This window comes from Bombus vancouverensis, chromosome 6, assembly GCF_051014615.1.
Source record: "Bombus vancouverensis nearcticus chromosome 6, iyBomVanc1_principal, whole genome shotgun sequence".
NCBI lineage: Eukaryota > Metazoa > Arthropoda > Insecta > Hymenoptera > Apidae > Bombus > Bombus vancouverensis.
Genome location: NC_134916.1, coordinates 17,259,292 through 17,277,651, shown reverse-complemented (window position 1 = coordinate 17,277,651; position 18,360 = coordinate 17,259,292). Strand labels below are relative to the sequence as shown.

The 18,360-nt window shown below is 33.0% G+C and overlaps 3 protein-coding genes across 3 annotated transcripts in view; 2 read left to right on the top strand and 1 right to left on the bottom strand.

Moving 5' to 3' along the window:
- LOC117159785 (neurotrimin) overlaps positions 1-5,112 on the top strand; it is a 66,065-nt gene extending 60,953 nt beyond the window's left edge. Inside the window, exons 2-10 of the mRNA XM_033339931.2 lie at positions 3-206; positions 793-1,163; positions 1,941-2,088; positions 2,204-2,479; positions 2,785-2,891; positions 2,986-3,175; positions 3,263-3,289; positions 3,373-3,488; positions 3,773-5,112. Coding sequence (XP_033195822.1) covers positions 3-206; positions 793-1,163; positions 1,941-2,088; positions 2,204-2,479; positions 2,785-2,891; positions 2,986-3,175; positions 3,263-3,289; positions 3,373-3,461 — 1,412 coding nt within the window. The 3' untranslated portion in view covers positions 3,462-3,488; positions 3,773-5,112. The remainder of the gene's footprint in view (positions 1-2; positions 207-792; positions 1,164-1,940; positions 2,089-2,203; positions 2,480-2,784; positions 2,892-2,985; positions 3,176-3,262; positions 3,290-3,372; positions 3,489-3,772) is intronic.
- A 7,187-nt stretch (positions 5,113-12,299) lies between these two features.
- LOC117159786 (APOBEC1 complementation factor) lies at positions 12,300-15,052 on the top strand. The gene is made up of 5 exons (XM_033339932.2): positions 12,300-12,995; positions 13,128-13,302; positions 13,381-13,703; positions 13,812-13,941; positions 14,329-15,052. Exons 1-5 carry the CDS (start codon positions 12,300-12,302, stop codon positions 14,427-14,429), a joined length of 1,425 nt encoding a protein of 474 aa, XP_033195823.1. The 3' UTR covers positions 14,430-15,052.
- A 609-nt stretch (positions 15,053-15,661) lies between these two features.
- Positions 15,662-18,186, bottom strand: LOC117159788 (uncharacterized). The gene is made up of 3 exons (XM_033339935.2): positions 17,909-18,186; positions 16,658-17,020; positions 15,662-16,217 (listed from the first exon to the last, which is right to left on the bottom strand). The coding sequence occupies exons 1-3, from the start codon at positions 18,115-18,117 to the stop codon at positions 15,839-15,841; spliced, it is 951 nt and encodes a 316-aa protein (XP_033195826.1). The 5' UTR covers positions 18,118-18,186; the 3' UTR covers positions 15,662-15,838.
- Positions 18,187-18,360: the final 174 nt, after the last annotated feature.

The window sequence follows — 18,360 nt, the reverse complement described above, 5'->3', positions numbered from 1 at the left end:
AGCTTGGTGCAAACCGGCTAAAAGTTCCGAGAGTGTTGATTACATCGAAGACGATCCACCGTCTGACTACAACGACGATGATACCATCGATAACGAAGATGATACTGGAGCTCTTGAGGAACCACCACAAATCATATCTAAGCCACAGAGTATACACGTGAGAAGTGGAGGCACCATATATCTACATTGTCTATTAAAAAATGCAGGTTGGTACGAAATCAACATGTAGAATTTCTACATTTTTTATGTTTTTCTTAACCCCTTGCATCCGGAATACAAGCGTTCTGATACGATCATTTTAATGTATTGTGTCAGTTCGCAAAATTGCTAAGCGTGAATATTTTGTCAAAAAGTACCTTCTTTTTTCATCAGAGATATTCTTCGTAATCCATTATTACATATGTATAATATAAATTTCTTTGCCACTGTATTTAGAAATCAGAAATTAAATATGAAAATGGTGAACGATCAAGTAATCTTAATCAGCTATCTTGACTTTCTCAATAAGAAATTCACGAAATGCTTCGTTTTATCAATTTTAATGATACCATGGTAAGATTCAGAGGATGATATTTCCGGTTATGACTCTTTCGAGTGATTAACTGAACAGGAAATATCACAGTTTAAAATATAAAATATTTATTTTATAACGAAACAAGTAACTGAACATTTTATCTCGAGATTTCAATTTTTGATTATCGAATTGATAGACAAAAACGTTAAAATGCTTCTCCAGTGCAAGGAGTTAAATCTAAATGTGTACAGAGATTTGACCAAATTGTAATATCTTAGAAAACTTCGCTGTCATGTGGAAGAAAGACGACGAATTTCTCTACTACGACTCGAATCCGATGAACGCAGACAAGGAGAGGATGGTTCGACTATGGAATAATACATTAGTGATCTACAATGCAACGCTCAATGATACTTCCAACGATTACGAGTGCAGTATTTTGAACAAGCCGCCCATTACGATTAAGCATAGAGTGTTAGTTTCTGAGCAAGCACCGGTTCCATCAACATCGCCGCCAACGCAGCAGCATAAACCACCCCTGATACAGGTCATCCCTGCGAAAAGAGTAGAAGTCAATGTCGGTCAAAACATTACCCTCGGTTGTGAAACAAGGATAGAACCGATAAGTGAGATAAAGTGGTATCACGAGGTAAGATGATATTTTCACTCGTATTCTGTGCGCGAAGGAACGTGAACTCTGGCAAAAATTTATTTATTTCATTTGCAATATTTCTCCGAAGTCAGGACGTCTTAACATTTTGATTGTAAAAAAGACTCTAAGGCATTGTATCTTGTAAAGAGAAATATTTTAAAAATATTTTCCAGAATAATTGAATTTTCCCTTTATTTAGGATACAAATTAAATATTGTTCGATACTTTTCAAAAAGTAAATTGTTAAAAAACTGGCTGAGAAATGGCTTGGCGAAGGATGTCGAGGAACTTGAATAATGTTTGAGATCAGAAAATAAAATAACGTACCTCTTAGATTATCCTTTTAGAAGAATGATATGATATATTTAGATTAATGCTTCTACCTAGAGCGTAGTCTCTCGTGAAGATTGGAAAAATTAACGCGATCATCTTCTTACTTTTTAGTTTCCCTGATTTGTATATAGTGGATTTTTATGAAGTATTCGCTATTTCAATACGTTTGTTCTACTTCCAGAAAACAGCATGTAAATTACTTTATTCGTATTCCCAATAATATTGCGTTTACACAACTTTTACGTATCGTTTCACTGCTTGGTCTTTAATGGGTTAAAGATAAACGAAAAAGTTTCATTGGAACGTTTAATTAAGGAAAGTAATGATCGCAAGAAATCGCGATTCTTATTTATAGAACGTATTAAAGACGTTTATTCGACAAAAGTCTAGTAAATGTGGTTCATACGTTTCTCACCTTTTTCTTTTTATTTTTTATTACAGAACGAAAGAGTGCATAATAACGTAATCGTCACTGGCAACCGTATAACTATAATAAACATTAACAAACACGATGGTGGCCGTTATCAGTGTTTGATCGAGAACGGAATGGAGAATCCACCTGTAGAAGCCATTAACGTCGTTGTTAACTGTAAGAATTTGTGGTACACGTTCTCGTTGTTACAGTGACCTACTATTCTATATTTAAATGTTGCCTCAATGGAATAAATCAAACATAAAAGAACGTGTACAATTTGTTTTCGTAGACGCTCCCGAAATAGAGACAAAGGGGAAATGGGTGCATACCGGTCTCGGTGTTGAATCACAGTTGATGTGTAACGTGCACGCTCATCCGCATGCTAAAGTGACGTGGATGAAAGATGAAAAGGAAGTGATGCCGAAAAAAGGAAGCATAGAGATCAAGGGGAACAAAACACGGCATATCCTCGAGATTCTGCATACCGAAAAGGAACACTTGGGAAATTATACGTGCATCGCGCAAAATAAATTAGGACGAGCAGAGAAAACTATTTCCCTTACCGGTATGAGTTTCTTCTTTCTTTTCAATTAGAAGGAAAAATTTGAAAAATGAAATAAAACACGTTAGAGAGCGACTGAAATGTTTCGATGTTTGGAAATTTTTCACGTACAAAAGTTTGAAAATGAAAAAGATTCTAAAATTTGAATATTCGAAAATTTGATAGTTCGAGGATTTAAGAGTCGCAAAGTATGAAAATTTCAAGATCGGAAAATTCGAAAATTTGTAAAGCCAAAATTTCGAGAATTTGGATATTTTATACTCGAAAATAATGTGCTACAATGAAACGGCCATTAATTCGCTTTACAGGTCTTCCCTCTCAAGCGATGATTTTTGGTGGTGAGATGACAAAGACCGATTCGGGATTGATTTTAAAATGGCAATTGGAGAGTTATTCGCCAATTACCGAATACAAGGTAATTAAATACGTATTACCATTCTCTACTATCTTCGTATCTATTAGTATCTCTTTTCATATGATAATATAAATGTATTAATTGCATAATGTAGCTACAATATCGTTGCAAAGGAGACGATAATTGGACAATTCTGAAGCCGACGGTAACGAATGGTAAAGGAAATCAATTTACCGTGGAATATAAATTCGAAGGGCTTGAACCTGGATCGTATGAAGCGATCCTTATGGCCAGAAACGATTTCGGATGGTCCCCGCCATCAAAACCACACATGTTTGTAGGAGGTAAGAAGATGGAAAGATGACTTTTGTAATCGTTCGTTGTATAATGAAGTTGCTGGTTTACTAAAGTTTTTTTCCATTGCTTTACAGTATACGCGGGTGAGCAAGCTGAGAATGGTAAATATCGCGATATATACATTGAGTAATAGTATCTCTTTGTAAATAAGTATGATTCTTACGAATATTTAATGCGTTTTCAGTTAAAGGATCGTCATCAAGCGCATATCGATTCGCGTTAGACATTGCAACCTTATTCCTAGTCGTTTCGTCCTATGCTCTAAGTCTGTAATTTACTGAACTCCTTAAACTATAATAGGTACGTATGCAATTCACAGACAGAAATACTGTTTTACAAAAATATTCGTATCTCTCAGGAACATAAAATAATGGATCCAAGAATTTCAAAACTGACGATTTTGGAAATGTTTTCTTTAAAAATCTATAGAAATATTTATTATTCTTTTACTAAAGAAAATACATATTTTGTCTCACTGTGTAATAATCTTTCCTACAAATATTTCCAATCTGATTTTTCTACGTTAAAAGATATTCATAGAATTTAATTAAAAATTTATTTCATAAAAATTTTTCTATGTACAGGTAATTTGCTACAGCCAAAGCATACACCAGCAAATGCAATGGTGGGTTTAGTGAAACAAGAATGTCTAGGAGAACTGTAAATTGCTGGTGTAATATATTTTTTAAAATAATGTATTAATTAATGTTTTAAGCAAGCGCTAAACGATCGATGTGTTCCCTGTAGGAAAATAATATTTGCGATAGCACGTTATCTACGATTTCTATCCCTGCTTGTTGCTGGAGTAAAATTTCACGATGGTACAAAGAAAAGAATTATATCGTCATTTCTATGCAAGTACAACGAACACGGATACTTGTTTTATATCAGTATGCCGCTTTCTTTTTTTTTCTTTTTTTTTTTACAAAAATTTGTCGAAATTTAATTGTGGGCATTCCTTGTGTATAAAAAGGTAGTTTCAGATTATTTGACATGCATTAGGTAATTCTCCTAGATGTTCTGGTACGTATTATTGAAAAAGAAAAAGAGCATTTTCGTTGTATTCTAAATCAAGAATAATTATAAGGGATACTGTACTTTAAAATATATTTATATATCTATATATATTATATATATACGTACACATAATATAGTATTCATTGTACATGTATAAGTTCAAAGATACATGATTATTATTATAATTTATTTTTGTATGCTTAAGATTACTAGATCCGTGTTCTATAATGTTCTATAATGTTGTTTAGTGCCATGTACGCAGGTTTATTTTAACTATCGATCGTGTACAGAAACTGGCACTGATAAGCCATCCTTCTATCGCGAACGAAGGACATGTAGGTACCTAATGTGTAATAGCAAAGAAATAATGTTATTAAGAACCGCCGTAGTTAGTCGACGAAAACACGCGGGTTGGAAGCACATATACACCGTACTGGCACCTTTTCGAAATCTATAATATGACAAATTTCCTATATGTGCTTTCAATTCAGATTTCAATGTATAATGTTATGAGTGGAAATGAATGCCTGATGGAGAATGCAAGAAATGATGTATCGTTTTCCAAAATAGCTTCGTAGCTTCTAGCACAGAGACACGTCGTTGCATTGATTTATAACAACCGTTACAATTAATAGATTAACAAATAAATATTGTACAAAAATACAGTCGGTTCCAACAAATGATGCACATTATGTAAACGTTTACGCGTAGGAATTTCAGTCACGCTTAACTCGACGCTCTGTATAGGACAACTACATATTACTTTTGTATAGCGTTCGTTGCATTTATTCGTTTGATAATAAATTCGTTGCATAATGTTAAACGCATTATACGGATACTTCTTCGACATTTTTAAAAGAAATTCATTACTACCTTTGGACCATCTAAATAAATTTATTAGTTCCGATTTTGATAACTCGATTTTATGTCCTTATCACGTTTTATTTGCGTAAGATTTTATTATCACAGATGAATTACAGAATATACTTAATATGTAACTACTTTTTTATTCCATATGATTTGGACAGTTGCCTAATTCTTTTATCGAACTTATTGTAAAGCAAGGTTGTTAAATATAATAGAAGATATTTTGACCAATAAAATCATTTAATTAAAACGAATCATTACTCTATTACACTCTATACCCAAAAACTTCCTATGGGATCTGATAACCGATTAAATGAATGCTACACGATAAATAGAAGAAAGCTAAAATAGCTTCAAAAAGCATTTGGACATATCCTTATCTTCCAATGAAGCGTTTTTTTCTATCTAGTTCTACATATTTTATTTGTATAGTACATTTTTTTTATTCATATAGAGGTACTAATAAATAAAATGAAACTTAATATACTTGGACATAATAATTAATAATATTTTATAAGGTGTTAATTCATTGAAAATATATTAAAACTACATATTTTTCCTTCCATAATTTCGTCGTTTATATCGTATCCAATTTTTTAACGGTATCTAATTAACGATAAAACATCTCTTCTTTTCACCGGCCGGTATTTCAGAACATGTGACACGAGATCCCCCAAGCTGTTAATAGTGATTAAGTACAAGATACCGACAGTGTATGGGATTTTGTGCCTAATATCCTGAAATACCGACCTCAAAAAATCAGAGTGTTTTTTACGCCCTCTACGATTTCCTACGGCATAAATAGGAATTATATTCAACTTAAACCGAAAGCGGCAACGCAGAAGTCGCTATCTAACTTTGAATTCATGAACTTTTAATCGTCCATAGATGAAAATTACAACACTAGTCATGGTTTGAGATAAAATTAATTTTGCTATGAAATTATAAACGACATACAAGGAATGGTATCCTAAAATTGCGATATGAATGTCCTTGCGATACTTATTCGTCCTAACACAAAATTAATGATAACTGTTTAAACTTTTCGAAATGAACGCTAATTGTAAAAGTAAGCAAGATAGCCGCGATTGAATAATATCGCAACACTAATTCTTAAACTGAATCAAATAAAAATTACTATTTCTGATTGAACTATCGTAAAAGCTACTTTAATTATTCGCAATAATTAAAAATCACAATAGTAAACAATTAATTAACATTTAAATAGAAGAGATATAACACTTTAAGAAATTCTAATAATTGGTAATAAGAAATGCTAAGAACGATCTATTATAGTTCGCAATACTACAGCAAACACGATCGATATTTCGTCGCAACGCTAACTCAAACCGTAGTCACCATTTTCTCGCAACTCTGATTCAAACCGGTATTATCATTCGCAACACAAAGAAAAAACAACGATTTGCCCGATGTGACGAAGGGCCGACATCGTAAATCGGCCAGAAGAGAAGTACATACTATTACTACTACAAATACTAAAGACGAGCATAGTGACAAAGTGATAATACGAATGACTTTCCATGCTCTGGATGATCCAGAGGATGAAGAGCCATGAGTAGTTGCCCTCTTGAATGACAGTTTGTCGGGCCTCTTCGGCTCGTAGCCTCTTCTTTCTTCGGGCGCAATGCCCGCTGAAACTTAAAACCTAGGCTCGAGTCTTTCTAATAGCAAAATAAAAAAAAACGTATAAGGATAAAATGCTATCCCCCGTGCACATAGACGACAAACGATCATTATGATCGTTGCCCAGTCGCATGTGCGTGCTCGAGCGATAAACGTTCGTTTCGAGCTCACTCGCGACCGCGAAATTCGAAAAATCGATAGCCAAAACCAGAGACGAGAGCATGCTCTACCCGTGTCAGTTTCACCGCCGATTTTTCAAATCAGATTTCCAGAAACAGGTTTGTCACACGAAAACGCGCCTACCCGACCGGAGACTGTGCCAACCTGCCCGGCCCTACCTACTTATAATTAACAGACACACCAGAAAGTATACTACCTATCCTACCTAACCCTATATTTAAAAGATGGCAACACAAATACACCAACACACTCACTCCACGGTTCTCACACATAACACCCGGGCGCAAGAGCCTACACTAGAGAGAACGTCCCGGGACGCCTCCGACACCCGAGTTTGACATTCAACTTTCACACTCTAATGTACGTACCGTTTTCCTGAAATCAACTGACGATAGCTAGCGACCATTGTGCGATACAAATACATACACATTTTAGTTTTAACTAAAAATAAATTTACAATTGAAGATATATATGTATTGCATTTTCTAAAGAAGTGACGACTTTCGAACAAATGGTACGAAATTTGATACCATTACATTGTTATTTGAATGTTATTGTAGAACAAAGGATATTATTATCTATATTCGTGAATTTCTTGAATATTAATAAGAATCGAAACGACGACGCAATTCCACAGCCTAACCACACACACACACAATGTGGAAATTACATCGTTCACGATACACCAATTATCGTCAGTCGCTAATAAATTATTAAGTTTATGGTCATCGTACCCATTGCCTTTCCTTCACCCGCGTAGCACCTGGACACGCGAATGAGATCCTGGAAATGGGTACGGAAAGGATTAAACCTGAAAATCCTGATCTAAAATATGATTTATATGCATCTAACGGACTACTGTTCCTGCATTTTTATTTATTCATTATATTTGAAATTATTGTGAATCTACATTAATTTACTGAATTTAATAGCGTAAGAAATTATTGAAATTCTAGTATTGTAAAAAAAATGGGCAAAGAACTTATTTACGAGAAAGAATTTATTTACGAAAGAAAACATTAAAACTCAATGCAATGTAATAATAGACTGCAGTGTAAACATTAATGTTAAATAATTTAAGGTGATCTCTTCGTCAAAGCATATTTTCGAAATCACGAAAAAATATTCAAAATTTGTTGCTTTGATTCCAAAATCTGCCTACCGCGAAGTTTCTTCTTGCACACAGAAAATACATTTTTGTCCGGAAGGAAGTGGACTTTAATACTTTTACAAACAAATTATGTATAATATGTATTGTCACCCATTGCCCTAAAGGGCTACGAGCATATGGCCCATCGCGATTTGTTTTCTATCTGTAGCTCATCGGAATTTTCGAAATAATTTTTCCATGATACTACAGTATTTAACTTCTCCGTCGCAAAATAATCAATTCAGTAAGTAATTTTAACATTTATCATTTATCCAAACATTCATATTTTATTCATACGCGTACTTACATCCGTATAAATCCACTTATGATCATTCATAATTAATCAATCAATTACTAACATTACGTAATATTATTCATGCTAATAAAAAATGCAATATGCAAGAAGACCTATCCTGAACTAATAAATAAAACACATACAATAAAAATATGTATTACCACTTACGGATATATTAGATACCCGCGGTCACTATGCTTGTAAAAAATTCTACGTAATACAACCAGTCTCCCGTGTCGATTCGGATCTTTCATCCTACGGCATGAGTGACTGATTGGAGAAACAAAAAAGCATGCGACTCACAGTTACATATGAAGAACGATGTGGACAATGTCAACGTAGCTCAGAAGAAACCATCATGAAGACCGTCATCTCGGAAGAATCATCAAACCTTATGGTAGAAGTATTGGTTGTGAAATATCTGTAACAAAAGATAAAATAGTGTGTGTATGTGTGTATATATATAATTTATTGTTGAGGACAAAATTTTATAGTTTATTAATGTAATAGGGAAAAATAAGAATTTTAAAGTTTTATTTGCTAATTTTATAAAAATGTATCTCTACACTGAACACTAACGAATATTCTAAATGCAATATATGTAATTTTAGAGATTATATTGTGTTACCGAAGACTGAGATATATCTTCTAGCAATAAACTATATCACATTTTATAAATACTCGGAAATCCTCGCAACAAATCAAGAACTCCTTGGCAAAACAGTTGCTTGAAGAACACGATAATATTACGCGCCAAAGGCTGAACTTGTAATGGCGTCTTCTTCAGAAACAATAAAAATTATTGATAAAACTCGTGAGATGGCAGTGCTATAGAAAATTCACGCGGGAAATGCAACAATGTATAACTAACTGCAATCTCTTAAAGGAGACTACACATATACAATAAAATGAAGTCAATCGACTTTAAATTAAATTAAATTAAAAAAGTACGAAAGAAGTAGAAACATCTATCAAGAACATTCATTCTAACTGTACAGAATACTATTTAAGACATATGTAGATCGAAACAACGAAACAATTCGTCAAATTTTTTCGAATTTCACAGCATCCCTCTAATACTTCGAAGTTTCCCTCGCAATCAAACAACGATCTGCATCAAAAAAGAAATATTAAAATAAATGTATAAAAAGAGCAAATTGTACGAAAATGAAACAATCAAACCTAAATTGTACCTTGAAAGCTTAATATACGACCTACTGGAACAAAGCTACTGGAATAAACAGAAAAAAGATAATCTAATATTAGATTACAAAAGATTTTAATAAATTATGGAATAAAAATGTACCTTCGTTAAACGAAGTTTCAATGGTGGAAGAATGATTGTAAAATATTTATCACACAAATCGACACCTGTTACGGAGTAATACTGAAGGTGTCCTATCGCTTCGACTTTAGGCACTAGACTGCCCCCCGCGTCTCTGTTTACATAAGCAATTTCAGTTGGTAAAAAGTGTTTGGGGCTCTCTGGCAAGTCGAACATATACATATATACACTTATGCGATAAGAATCGTTCAATTCCTGGAAAGGATATATTTTCGATAGGAGGGTATTATGTTTCAAATAAAGAAATAATACGTTAAACTGATGTAAGCATAAGCTAATACAATCTGGGTGAACAAAATTTATGAATTCGAAACCTGGATATCTGTGTTTAAAAATTTAGCACGCGTGTCATAATGTCATTTGATTAAATAAAATTGGTTGAAAAATAGAAAAGATGATAACGTTTAGTTTGAAATAAAATAATATATACCTTAGGTCAAAAAATTATAATTAAATATATCTTATATATTTATATCTTATATATTTCTTATGTATTATATATATATATAAGTAAATATTTATACAGATGTATTATGTATTCTCATTATTTTTTATTACTTTTAATTTCATAGGTATAGAATAGAATACGATAGAATAGGATAAAGTAGGATAAAATTGGATTCTATACATGTACTTATTTTTAAAACATATTTCTTTAATTGCATCTACATGTATATCTATCTTATAATTAATTAAAACAAAAACGCACGACATCCAATGATGTCCTTGCAATGTTCAACGACATCCCATGAAGGATGCTAATAATTCACTTATTAACGAGTATGTATTTGCAATTCAATCTAGATCATCCAAAATCCCTATGGAAATTTTCAATAGTGTAGACTCGAGTATGCAGAGAGCTAGTTCTTAACCTAGCATCAATTCCCAAACATTAATCGATTAATATAAAAATAATGTAAAGCGCGTGGAAATGACTACACATGAGAACCGCTCATGAGCTACTCGACATTACGTATAAATCTCGAAATTCACGGTATTAACAAGAACATCGAGTTCTATTTGACCATAAACCTGCATAAAGAAATAGATATTTCGTGATCTAAGCTGCGAGACATTTATCTCCGTACAGCGGAATCTTACAAGGAAGTTATATATCAATCCGCAATCCTACTAGCAGCATTCCGTGTAAAAGACACTTTTATCCAGTTTAGAACAAAGAAAAAAGAATATTATGATATTGACACTATTCTGAATTCTGTAACTTGTAAAGCAATATTCGGTTCGGTATACTGAACTATACATATAACTTTACTTCCGCAACACTGATCTCTTTAATTTCGAAAGAAATATATAACCACAAAATGCTTAACTTCCTTTAAAAAATAGATTCAAAAATATGAATATTAAATAAAAATCACGGCTCCCTCGAAACGAACTTCTATTACTATGGCTACCAGTTATAAAAAAATTGATTTCTGCCACCACGGACCCCTTTTGATTTTGCATACCGCATTGTATGTATTAAAGTATTCACAATTTGAATTTTACATGAATACTTCTATTTTTGATAACCCACGTATGTTCAATTTTTTAAATTCACGAGGTCCGTATATAGACCTTTCCGCGCAAGCGTGCAATGATGCGGGCGTATTGTCCGAAGACGGTGGATCAGCAGAACCGAATTAATGTTTTTGAGGCCCAGAACTATTGGTTCAGGGATGGCCCCTTTCATGGAACAATGAAAGAGAGGATTAAAATGAAATAAATTTACGTAGAAACGGAATAAAATTTATTTTGTAATAAACAATCGAGCTCATGTTTGAAATCAAATAATCATATTCAAATTAACATAAGAATATTCAGTACTTATTAATAATCAGGTAATAAAATACTTGGAATAGAGAGGCAAATAAAAAAAAATAATAAAATAAAACGGACAGAGACCGCCGATTAGGTAGAATCCTAATTAATAGTCCTTGTTCATTCTATTCATATTCTACAACTATGCTAATTAATTTTGTAATTTATTTGATACAAATAAATTCCTCTCATAATTTCCGATACTGCTTATATAAATTGCAACAAATATTTTCGGAAGTTCATATATACAGAAATAGATAACTGTTACCAAGTTATCATCGTCACAGTCAATGACTTTTCTATTATAATTATTTACTTATAATTCATTAATTCTTATGTTTTTTAGAGGTCAGAATTACATTCATATTTCCATAATGCTAATTACCATAGTAATTCCATAGTAAGCAAGTAGTAAATCTACAGCTAACCTATTTACTTGTTTAACACTATAGTCTATAGACAATATGAAATATAATATAGGATGCATGTTCTCTCCCCTGAGATATATATCTGTACCTACATTTTCTACCCGAGTCAACTATAGATGCTTCGTTATCTTCCTTTACCTGAGAACATATAGCTGTATTGGCAGTGACACATCGATCACTGCGATTGGTCCATTTGAGGAATAACGTTTCACATGAGTATATCTACGAATTCTGTATGGTTGTGGGGGTAAGCAGAAGAAAGAAGGGGATAAGGAAAAAAGCTTAGGAGGATCAGTTAGTTGTCGACAGTCCGCTTATTTAGATCGTTGTTTTCGTTGTGCATAAATTTGTGATAAAAGTCATAATGGATATAACTAAGAACACGCGGGAGAATGCTGTGGGAGAGTGCCAGTTGACGATCAGATTGCTGGAAATGTTGCAAAGAACGAAATACGAATTGGTGCAAGAAAATGGACAACGCCGTTTAACTGCTCCAGAAATCATTCGTGGCGAGAAGCAACGCGTGAAAGGTGCTGAAATTTTTCTTGGCCGTCTTCCGCGAGATTGTTACGAGGACGAATTAATGCCGATGCTGGAAACAGTCGGTCGTTTGATTGAATTACGATTGATGCTCGATTTTTCTGGATCAACTCGCGGATATGCATTCGCCTTGTTTGAAAATTCAAAAATAGCAAGAAGCGCGTGCGCAAAACTTGACGGTTACGAAATCAGACATGGACATCGTATCGGCGTCGTTAAATCGGTTGATAATTGTCGATTGTTCTTCGGTGGTGTACCCAAGAACAAATGCAAAGAAGAATTTATGCAAGAGTTGAATAAGATTCTTGAGGGCATCACTGATATCTATCTGTATCCAAGTGCACATGACAAGACGCTGAATCGTGGTTTCATATTCGTCGAATTCAAAGATCATAGAGCAGCCGCGATGGCAAGACGAAAGTTAATACCTGGAAGAGTCATGTTATGGGACCATGAAATCGCGGTTGATTGGGCCGACCCTGAACCTGGTGATCCTATCGACGAAGAAGTTATGGAAAATGTAAGCTATTTTAAGCTGTGTGAAAAATAAAAAAAAAATGTAGAATCTTATGTTATTAGAAAAATACATATAAATTTTCTATATTAATGATATAAGATAAAAAGTATTTATAGCATTTGCTATTATTTATAGGTTACTGCTTTATTTGTACGAAATCTATCTTTGAACATGCCACCACAAAAAATTCGAGATATCTTTCAGAAAAATACAAAAATTCCTATCTTAAAATTAAAAAAAATTAATCATTTCGCGTTTGTACATTATGAAAATCGTAAAGCAGCACAGAGTGTAATGGACATTATGACAAGTATGCTTATTATTTCATGTCATGTTTCATTTCGTCTTTAATCGTTGTACACACTTTATTAAAATAAGAACAAAATAGGACATAATGGCGTCGCTGAGGCTGAAGGATGGGAAATACGTTGGGCAAAACCAATCGGAGCTACGAAAGTCTTAGAAAGACAACGATGTATCAACGAAGCTCTAGCAAATGCAAACTCACGTAATCTCGAAGCAAGTTACGTTAAACGCGCACCAGTGAAAAAGTCTGATCATAAGAATATCGTGGACATGAACGCCAACAATATACTCGATATAACCTCAATACACACAACTGCTTTACAAAACTTCATTAGAGAAAAGTTTGGCGGTACTTGTTACTTTAACTGTTTGCGCGTAGCGAATGGGTCCACTTTTATGTGTAAAGTAAGTGTATATGATTATATTCATTTATATTTGTTTTTATTTTCTCAACATATTTTTTTTTAGTTTCTGATTATTTATTGTCTGTTTCCTTTTCTTTCATTTTCTTAGATAACTATTGTTAGACAAGCCCTTACTCTGTTCGAATATCACGGAGAATCAATGCCAACGAAGCAAAACGCTATTGTTGCTGCGTGCACAAAGATGTATCAACTCATAGCTTCTATGTTCCAGGATCTCGGTGAGTATATGAAATAAAAATATTTTCTAAAAATAACATATATATCCAGCTAATTTTCGCGTTCGAATTCACTGAACGTAATTCAATACATGATACGTTCTCCAGGAATGTAATTGATATCAATTTCACGTTTCGTATAATTCTTTATCTTGATGTCTCCATTCTTCTCGAAGTTTCGGATATACGAAAATTTATTTCTGTATTTCTTTGTTTCGTAACTCGACTTAGAAACAAGTAACATGGATATTACATGAATAATTAATTAACGATAATCTAACGAATTTTATTTAACGAATATTTTGGAAGCTTGTAAAACATTAGTGAAAGAGAGACGGTGGTAAGTATGTAGCTATGATTTATGAATATTTTTTGTCTGTTTTCAAACAGTGCTACGGGAAAATGAGCACTATTGCATGGAACAAAAGCTAGGCATTAATCCTGCGGTTGGGTCGGCAGTCAGCTGGAATAGAGAAATACATTATAATTAAAGAAATTACTTTCGTTGAATGATTTTTATAGTGAAACATGCAAAGATCATTGATATTATTTATAACGTAGAGATCCAAAAGCATGATGACAAAAGTATTAAGGAAATATTCCAAATGTAAATTAACTTTTGCATTTCTGACACAAAATTGAGATTTTAACGGTAAATTTTTACAATTGAAATGAATTTTAACCAAATTTTCAAAATATATTTGTACAAAAAGATCGATCGGAGTATATTTACAGTTTTATTCAATTATGATATAAAGCGCATTTTTAATGATCGTTTAAAATACCGTGAAATGTTGTGAAAATTTTAATTGTAATACCTATCACAAATGAAGTTGAACAATAAGCATATTTTTTAAAAGTAATCTACTAGAAGATTGAATTTAGAAAATCTAGCAACTGCAGGTTCTCTACGTTAAATATATAGTTTAAATACATATTAAGTTAATTTTACTCTGCCGGTACGAGTTAAACTATATACGTACTGCTCGTTAAAAAGTTAATCGAATATGTGATAATAATCTGTGACAATCAATAAAATTATATATTAATTGGTTCGATTTTCAGATTTAACGTAATAATTTTTTTACTTTTAAAATTGTACAGAAGCATTAGTAATGATAATGATGTATTATGTTTAGTTGTTTCCACAATCAATTCACAAAATTGTATCTACATAAACGTTCAAATAAACGGACACATTTAATCGTCTGTTTACGATCCTTTTCCTTAAACATATTAAAAAGCGAAAAAACCATGAACGCGTTTACCTAGCTCAAAAATTTATATTAACAATTATTAAGAAGCAGCGTTATTCGATCTGTAGAACTTAATTTATAATCAGAAATCATATGATTATCCTCCATGTAAAGTCCTCGAAGCCATAACCTCATTCTCTCCGGTTTCCAATTTTGATCTCTCTCATCCAAAAGTTTAGATATCATTTGCTTTAAATATCCAACCGTTTCTGAATGTGAAATTGGAACTTCCAATCGTGGACCTTCTAGCCTATATATTGTTATAATTGGATGACACCTGCATGCTAATTAAATATTTCTTACATAAAAAGAATGCATTTTTTTTTATCATTCGAAAATGGGTTTACATATTATTACCATGTTTACGGGACATTATGCCATGTAATTTTAATTGTAATCCATTTAACTATAATTTTAGTAACAAAAAATCTTCACATCACAAGCAGCTTACAGTAATTCACGTAAACTACAATTTTGAATAATTTTATTAGGGTTAAGATACACAAGAAAGTAGGTACATCGAGCACTCAAATAGATTTTTTACTCGTACCTAACTTCCCATTACTTTGATATAACTTACATATACGTTTAGAAGAAACATATAGATATATGTATTTTGAGATTTAATTAAGTGTTTCATAGATTTAAGGAATTCTAATTTGCGGTGGTTTAAATAAAACGTTTGATCTGAACATTGTCGGTAGAATCGCTGTGTAATCTTCAAGTATTTTTCTCGCAGTCTCGTTGTCCGTATTCCCAGTAATATTTTTAGGTCTCATACAGCGTACCAACTGTTGGGCTTCCCTGATACATTTGGTGTCTTGCTGTTCTGTAGAAAACAGTTCGTACGTGTAATTCAGTAAGTTTTCAACGATGCAATCGAGAACTGTATCTTGCGGTATTACTCCGTGGCCATTTTGGGAGCACTCTTTGATGGCGGCGTTCATCCATTCCCATTCGTCCCAATCTTTACCATAATTCACATTCATAGTTTCAAACTTCCATGTTAAATGTGCACGATATCTATATATTATAAAACAAATTAATTGCTTTAAAATAATTTATTCCTTATAGATACACGTTGGAATGTAGTACGTCTCGTGTGTAAAATATCAATATTTTCACATGTACATATACATTGTAAAAAAAAAAATAGTTTTACAATACTACGAAAGAGTTCTAGCGTAGTATTTATACGGAAATCTTGAAATGGAAAACCACAAGTTTCTACTATTGAAATACAGATAAGGATTTAAGGAATTTGCTTTTAAATATCACATTTTGTATCACGTCGATCAATTATCCATTAATTATTTTAAGAACGTAGTTGTATCTACGTAAGCAGCACAGCTTTTAAGAATACGCTTGACAGTGAGATCGAAGAAGAGCCGACTGCCTCTTATATTTTTCCGTAACTCATTTAAACTAGAAGCCGCAAACGATAAAGTTCCAGAATTACTTACCCCCAGAACCACGGGTTCTTCTCAAACTTTACATTTTTAAGGTTTCTCAAGTAGTCGAACATTTGAAAGTTGATGATTTCTATTTTATTGTAATCGAAATAGAAGTTCTCCAAATTGGGAAGCATTGTGAATACCATATCATAGATCATAGAGATATTGTTGAACGACACGTCTAGAGTTTTTAAGCTGTATACATTCATGTTCAGGAACCATTCGTAGTTTACGGTGGTCAACTTGTTACCCCACAGTAGCAAGTTCTCTAGTTTGGCGAGATTTCCGAACGCAGCAGGACTTATAGTCTGTATGTCTGACCCGTGTAGATCCAAAGTTACGAGGCTCGCGCCAAATCTTTCAAAACTGTATCTATAAACAAACGACACGTTTCATCAGAGTTTCTTTGTCGTCATTATCTTCTGTCTGGTTTTCATGTTATCAAATACGTACTTGTTAGGAAGTTGACATCGTAACGACTCTAATGTTCAATAGTCTCAACACAATTCGATATCAACTAGTTACAAATTTCATACTCAATATTTTCAATGAAATATTAGATCATCTCATAAATAATGTCGTTTTTTGGACTCTATTAAGCGACATTTTTTCAGTGAAAAAAATTAATACTTACGTTTATTTTTAATCACCGATGATCATCCTGATTTTTTGAAAGTACACTTTACCAATGTTTCTAACAGTATGTTTAATTTTACTGTCTTTTTAAATTTGTATAGCATACAAGGCCGCAAATTGTTTTCGCTGACACTCATTTTATAACTTCTTTTAATACGAAAAAGTTTTTAATTCGATCTAATTGCTTCGGACTCGTATCAAAAACCATCAAGAGGATATTGTTTAAGAAACACAAGGAGAAATTCCTACAAACATATCAGCGAAACATGGTACGCGCGTTTATCTGAAGAAAAATAGGAAACGACATTTGTTATGAAATGACCTAATAACGTCAGGATATAATCATGTAGGAAAACCTATCGTTGTAAAATCTTATATCTATACTGTCCAATTATAAAGAAGAATAGCATCTGTTGAATAAACAGTTTGTAATAAATTGACCTAAACTTTCGCAGTTTCTAAAGCGATTGTAACTACATATATTTATAGATTCTATCTGAGTCCAGAATATCTCTGTTTCGATAAAATAGAAATATACATTTTTCAGATTATTAAATGTCTAAAACTCGAACAATTTCGACTGAAATATGACTTTTGTAGTTCCGAAGTATGACCTTTTCTTACCCTGGTATATTATATATTCTCGAATCTGAAATCGTGATGGACGTACTATTGCTATACCCTTCCTTCAATACCGTTAAGTTCGTGAGTCCCGTGCAGATCAACGTGACTCTCTTATCTTGCCATTTGTTGATGATTCGACAATTGGCCCGCTCCGTTACGACGTTTGCCAATAGATTAAAAATGAAAAGTGCATGTAGCAGACGTTTCATGATTCACGCGAGACAGGAACCGACGTTGAACACGAGCGTTTAATTAACTGTACGTTTCTGACATCCCGGGCGATGAGCAACTGAATCGTGTGGGCGGTGCGGCGTATCCTTCGACTCTTGCTACGTTTTCCTCTTTTGATAAGAGAATCGGACTCTTTGTAACCGATCGAAAAAGTCGTTTCATACTCCATGAAAAATAAAAGAACACGCTATCGTGCCTCTTTATTTTAGCTTTAAAGTTGG

What these genes read in the sequence shown, in the direction of transcription:
- LOC117159788 (XM_033339935.2), bottom strand. Translation starts at nt 18,117, where the DNA reads ATGAAACGTCTGCTACATGCACTTTTCATTTTTAATCTATTGGCAAAC. An exon ending in AGAATATATAATATACCAGG is followed by an intron (nt 17,021 to 17,908) that starts GTAAGAAAAGGT and finishes GTTTGTTTATAG; the next exon opens with ATACAGTTTTGAAAGATTTG. An exon ending in AAGAACCCGTGGTTCTGGGG is followed by an intron (nt 16,218 to 16,657) that starts GTAAGTAATTCT and finishes TATAATATATAG; the next exon opens with ATATCGTGCACATTTAACAT.
- LOC117159786 (XM_033339932.2), top strand. Translation starts at nt 12,300, where the DNA reads ATGGATATAACTAAGAACACGCGGGAGAATGCTGTGGGAGAGTGCCAG. An exon ending in ACGAAGAAGTTATGGAAAAT is followed by an intron (nt 12,996 to 13,127) that starts GTAAGCTATTTT and finishes TATTATTTATAG; the next exon opens with GTTACTGCTTTATTTGTACG. An exon ending in TTCTATGTTCCAGGATCTCG is followed by an intron (nt 13,942 to 14,328) that starts GTGAGTATATGA and finishes GTTTTCAAACAG; the next exon opens with TGCTACGGGAAAATGAGCAC.